General features: G+C 36.4%; 1 protein-coding gene across 1 annotated transcript; it reads left to right on the top strand.

Moving 5' to 3' along the window:
* The first annotated feature begins 2,529 nt into the window (after positions 1-2,529).
* On the top strand, positions 2,530-5,740 carry LOC104896189 (putative receptor-like protein kinase At3g47110). Its single transcript, XM_048645799.2, is given in 3 exon segments — positions 2,530-4,714; positions 4,717-4,965; positions 5,152-5,740. Coding segments are annotated over 3 exon segments (2,139 nt in total). The 5' UTR covers positions 2,530-2,868; the 3' UTR covers positions 5,196-5,740.
* Positions 5,741-6,632: the final 892 nt, after the last annotated feature.

Below are 6,632 nucleotides of genomic sequence, written 5' to 3' on the forward strand. Positions count from 1 at the left end.
CCCTATCCGTTCGAAGTCTTTTAATCTTTTGATTAAGTTGGAGTTCCACTTCGATTTTAAAGGTCTTAAACTTTTCTAGTGCTTCATCTTTAGTAAATAATAAATATATGTAACAAAACCTTGAAAAATCATCAATAAAAGTTACAACATTATTTTTATTTCCTAAAGAAGGTGAACTATGAAAGTCACACAAGTCACTATGCACCAATTCAAGCAATACCGTTTGTCTAGTCACACTAGGATAAGGATTTTTTGTAATTTTATTTAGCACGCAAGTGTGACACTTCTCTAACTTTAAATCGAAAGGAGGTATCAACCCCATTTTAGACATGTCATATAATCTACGATAATTCACATGACATAAACGATTGTGCCATAGAGAAGAAACATCAAGCATGTAAATAGAACTAGTACCAATTTTATTATCAATACTAAATTTAAACATTCCATTACAAAAGAAACCTTGTCCAACAAAAATACCACCCTTGGAAAGTACAAATTTATCCGACTCAAAAACAACTTTAAAACCATACTTATTCAAGAGACCTCCTGACACAAGATTCTTCCTAACTTCCGGTACATACACAACATCCCGGAGAGTTAAAGTCTTTCCCGAGGTTAACAACAATTCTACTTGGCCTATGCCTCTAGCCTTTACCGTAGAATCATTCCCCATATACAAGATTGGACCATCATCCAAATCTTTCAAAGACTTGAAGAAATCCTTGTTATTGCACACATGTCTAGAGGCTCCCGAATCTATCCACCAAGAATCATCAACCTGCACACACATAATTTCAGAAATCATAGCAACAAAATGCATTTCTTCAATTACATTAACATGTGCATTGTTACCTTGGTTTTGAACAACACTAGGTTGTGTGTTCTTTGTCTTCTTCTTGTTGTTAGAAGGACAATCCCTCTTAAGATGAGGACCATTGCATATCCAACAAGAGAGGTCTTCCTCTTCTTGTTTGCAACATTGGTTTTGTTATGTTGTTGTTGTTGTTGTTGGATTTCTTGGTCTTACTAGACCCACCAACCTCTACCAAATTAACGGTAGTTTAGGAATACTAGGAGTAGTATCCTTAACCCCATCTTGAGCCCGGATCCCCTCTTCAATACGAAGATGAGTTCCTAATTGCTCCATGGACATGTCTTCCTTTTTATGTTTTAAAAGATGTTTTGTATCTTTCCAAGAATTTGGTAATTTGTCAATGATTGAGGCAACCGCAATTGCCTCATCCATCACCATACCATGTGATCTTATTTGGTTCAAAATATGATGAACCTCATGGAATTGCTCCATAATAGGCCGATCATTAGTCATTTTAAAAGAATTAAAATTACTAACAAGGAATTTCTTACTTGAAGCATCTTCCGAAATGTACTTGGCCTCAAGAGATCCCAAAGTTCCTTTGCACTCTCCACATTTTGGTAGAGATCAAACAACGGGTCGGTGAGAGAGTTGAGAATATGACCACGACAAATGTAGTCATCATTCTCCCACTTTATCCTCTTCCTAGTAGTCTCAAGAGGCTCTTCCTCTCCATCTTCCGGGAGTGGTGGCATAGGAGTTGATAAAACATACACCACATTCAAGGCGGTCAACAAGAAGTGCATCTTCTTTTGCCACCTCGATAGCCCACCCCCTCAAACTTATCCAACTTTTGGAAGTTCATAGTCATGTCCTTGAGTGATTGAGCCATATCCGAAAAGAAAGAGTTAAACTAATAGATTGTTAGTGTGTGATCAATGAGAGAACCGGATATCCACTCCAAGGCACGGAAACTACGCTTTCCTATTAGTTTAATTTCGCCCCTCTAGGATCACCGGGTTAACACGAAATAACTAATGAGATACAATGGAGAGAAACAATCCACTTAGATGATCTTCTAAGTGAATCAACAAGAACTTGTGTTTTGTGTTTGTGAAGAACACTCAAGAGAAGATTGCAAGTTTCTCTTAAGCAAAGCAAGAAGTTTTGAGAGTATAGAAAATCTGATTTTTCTTCTAACCCTCACTCATAGGAATCCCAAGGTTTATATAGGAAGAATAAACCTTTCATTGACTAGGGAGGTTAATCACATAACCCCATCTTAATCACATTGACTAGAGAGGTTAATCACATAACCCCATTTTAATCACTCATCAAAGGTCTTTAATCTACTGATTAAAGGACCTTAAAAGTCATTAAAATGATCAACAAAGCATCACAACGGATATAAAACCGTCGAGGCAACTTTTCGCATTCCAAGGCAGAAGACACGTCGCGACTCGCGAAGAAGCTCGCGAGTCGCGAGGCGCTGGTCGCGACCCGCGACGCCTGTCGCGACCCGCGACGGGCCACTGGTCGCGACTCGCGACGGTTGTCGCGACTCGCGGCCAGTCTTCTGTCTCCCTTGGTTTTATCAATGCGTTTTGCCACTTGATGCACTCTAGCCTTTTGCATACTAGACCTCCTCCTCTTCTAGTACATTCCCATATGAGTCCCAAACCCATTATCCTATAAATGTTCCAACAGTTGACATAAGTCTCGCGACCTATAGTTTAGTAGGAACTCTATCACCTTCTATAGGAAACCTGAGTTTTCTTCACAGTCTTTCATTATCTAATAATGATTTCAAGAATCACATACCACCTCAAATTGGCCGTCTTCATAGATTAAGAACTCTTATATTAGAATTCAATTCTTTTGAAGGCGAAATACCAGCTAACATATCTCGGTGTTTGAAATTAAAAACAATAGCTGTAGAACACAACAATTTAAGTGGTAATATTCCTCCTCAATTTAGTCATCTGTCTAACTTAACAAATTTATTGGTATCGAGCAACCGATTCACAGGCGATCTCCTTAGCACGGTTGTTATGAATATGACTTCCTTGCAGGTTTTATCTGCAGCTGTAAATTCTTTTTACGGAAGCTTTCCAGATAACTTTGGAGGAGTTTTAAGAAATTCAACTTACATTAGTCTTGCACAAAATCAGATATCAGGTACTATTCCTTCTTCCTTTTACAATCACTCTTCTCTCAATGTTGTTGATTTAGAATTTAATAGATTAGAAGGGACTGTTCCATTCGATATTGGGTCTCGTCTTCCTCAACTAACTTACTTCAAAATTAGTGGTAATCTTTTCCATGGAAGTCTTCCAGCTGTTTCTCTTTCTAATCTTACGCAGCTTGTGGGGCTAGCTGTTTACTCTAACAAGTTCACAGGAAAATTTAAGTTTAGTGCTAAAAACATGCTAAATTTAAGTTTTTTAGATATCTCAGATAATTATCTAGGAATGGGAAGATCTGATGACTTGAGTTTTGTTCAAACTCTTGCTAATTGTACCGAGTTACATTTGTTAGAATGTAGTAGTAACAGATTTGGTGGGATTTTACCTCATTCTCTTGGTAATTTGTCAACAAAGTTAACTGAAATATATTTTTCGGGAAATATGCTAACTGGAAGTATTCCGCTTGAGTTATTTAACCTAATAAACTTAAGGCGACTAGATTTGTCAGATAATCGACTAAGTGGACATATTCCTCATCAAATTAAGAATCTTAAAAAATTACAAGGCTTTTCTTTTAGTAACAATCATCTCCTTGGAGATATTCCTTCTTCTATGGGAAATTTATCGTGGTTGAGTGTGCTATACCTTGATAATAATTACTTTCAAGGAACAATTCCCTCAAGTCTAGGAGAGTGTACAAATTTATTGTCAATATCCTTTTCAAACAACAACCTTTCTGGACCTCTACCTTCTAATCTATTCAAGGCTTCAATGTTGAATACGTTACGATTGGATCAAAATCATCTACAAGGAGTCATCCCAACTGAAATCAATCAGCTGAAGAATTTGGTGGTGTTTGACATTTCTCAAAATTCCTTCTCTGGAGAGGTTCCTTCTAGCCTCGGCAGTTGCACCGAACTTCTTGAACTACATATGGGAGGAAACTCCATTATTGGATCTATCCCTCAATCGTTCAAGTCATTAACTAGTATGATGCTGTTGAATCTGTCACATAACAGGTTTACAGGCGAAATTCCAAGTTTTTTGTGTAACATTTCGGTACTCAATGTACTGGATTTATCTTTTAATGACTTTGAAGGTGAGGTACCAACACAGGGGGTTTTTGCAAATTTGAGTGCTTTAACTTTGGGGAATAACAAGCTTTGTGGTGGGATTCCTGGACTTCATTTGCCAATATGCTCAATCAAACCTACAACGCCACCTAAAAAGAAGGGTGGATTATCACTTGCTGTCACATTGATCATTGCAATAGCTTCTTTGGTTATCGGTGTGTCGATAGTGTCAGTTTCATACTTCCTACTCTGCTCTAAGAAGAAACTGTCTAAGGGATCATCATTGAATCTGAAGGAGTCATTTTCAAAAGTATCTTATAATATGATTCTGAAAGCAACTGCCAGATTTTCAGAAGCAAATTTATTAGGTTCAGGTGGTTTTGGCTCTGTTTATAAAGGAGTTTTGGATCTAGAAAGCCATGTGGTTGTGGCCGTTAAGGTTATCAAGCTTGAACAGAAAGGAGCTAGGAAGAGTTTTATGGCAGAGTGTGAAGCATTGAGAAAAATCCGCCATAGAAACCTTGTTAAAGTTGTTACAGCGTGCTCGAGTACTGATTTTCAAGGAAATGATTTCAAGGCTTTGATTTACGAGTTCATGCCCAATGGAAACCTTCAACAATGGATTCGTGATGATCAACACCAGAAAGCCTTAAGCCTGATCCCAAAAGAGTGAGCATTGCCATTGACGTAGCTTCTGCACTGGATTATCTGCACAACAATTGTGATGTTCCAATAATCCATTGTGACCTAAAACCGAGCAACATTCTGCTTGACAATGACATGGTTGCCCATGTTGGGGACTTTGGGTTAGCTAAATTCCATGTACATGCAAGCACATATAATAGTAGCTCAGTTGCAGTTAAAGGGACAGTCGGATATGCTGCTCCAGGTAACTATGCCAGTTTTTATTTACTATTTAAATATTCTTCATAAGTTTCAAGGTCTTGCTCTGATTAAATAAAGCAGCTTTTGTCAGTAAGAAATTACAAACACTCGATTAACATAAATGAGTTGAATGTGTTTCTTGTTTATAAAGTATATGTTTTCTCACTTCTGGAATGTTCTTTTTGGATAGAGTATGGGTTAGGAAGCATGGTGTCAAAGGAAGGTGATATCTGATATGTATAGTTATGGCATCGTGTTGATAGAGATGATGACGGGAAAAAATCCCACAGATGGGATGTTTGGAGAAAGTTTAGACCTTCATAAGTATGCAAAAGCAGCATTTTCTGACGAATTAACAAAGATCATTGACCAAACACTTCTAGACGATGATAGTGCAATTGCAGGAGATGAAGATCAAGCTGATATCTTGGCAGGAAATGAGTGTAAAATAAAGTACATAAGGTCAGTCATTGAAATCGGAGTGAAATGTTCATTGGAGTCACCACAAGATCGAATGAGGATCGAGGATGCTTTCATACAGCTGCAAAGAACAAGGGATTGCTTTCTTAAAGAGCTAAGCTACATTAGGTAGATAAGGTAGCTGAAATGTTAATGTAGTTTTAGACTTGTGTAATTCTTGTTATAAAAGCACATTTCTTTGAGCTATTCATGAACTTGATTTAATCAGGTAAGTGAGGCCCTTGGTAAATTCTGCAATGTGTTTTGCATTGACATCTGATCTGGAACTGATTCCTGTTATAAAAGCACATTTCTTTAAACTCTTGCATTCTAAATTAAGACAAAATAAACATATAAGTCTTTTGACCCTAAGTACTGGTATTTTTAAACTCAATCCTTTAATCAATCATCCTCCCCCCTTCTAGTAATCACGCTTAAAAGGTTGATATTTTATCGGTCCTAAGAAGCTGGATCCATTTCATTTTTCTAAAGTCAAAGTTAATTTTCACCATATTTATTGTCTAATATATTAAAAAAAACCACACGCTATCTTGTAATAATTTTCCCATATGTATTTTTGCAATCTCAACTTATTATAATTTTAATTATTAATTAGATATATTAATGGTCGAAAATGTGACTTGAAGATCGTACATAGATGAAATGGGTCCATTATTTAGTTACATAGGACAACCTTGGGTATTGTAAAGAGGGAAAATGTGTCTTAATTAAAGACAATACGGGTATTAGTTGGACTTGAGTTATATATTTAATTTTCAATCTTACTAAATCGTTTGGTATATTCGATTTTTTATATTATATAGGTTTCCTCCAGATAATCGTGTACATTTTGAAATCACTAATATTATGGATGGTAAATTGAATGCCACTACAGTGTGGTTTAAATGTGTCATGATTTAGGAGCCGAACTCTCCACCATATGCGTTAGATTTTAATTGTATTCTCTATCAATATGTATAATAATGTATTTTTAATTAATTCTATCGGTCTTGTTGAGGATCCTTTCTAACGAGGTATAAATAAAATGTGAGCAAAGAGCAACATATTAGTTATTGGTAATTGAACCACTCACCTTTTTTCTGAAAATACGATAGTGCCTAGTATTCCATTCGTTAGAAATAAATAGATTATTCAATTATTTTCAATACTTCAATTAAATTTCACTAATCATTCATGTCTCTCCGTGGTGGA

Source organism: Beta vulgaris, chromosome 6 (assembly GCF_026745355.1).
Source record: "Beta vulgaris subsp. vulgaris cultivar EL10 chromosome 6, EL10.2, whole genome shotgun sequence".
NCBI lineage: Eukaryota > Viridiplantae > Streptophyta > Magnoliopsida > Caryophyllales > Amaranthaceae > Beta > Beta vulgaris.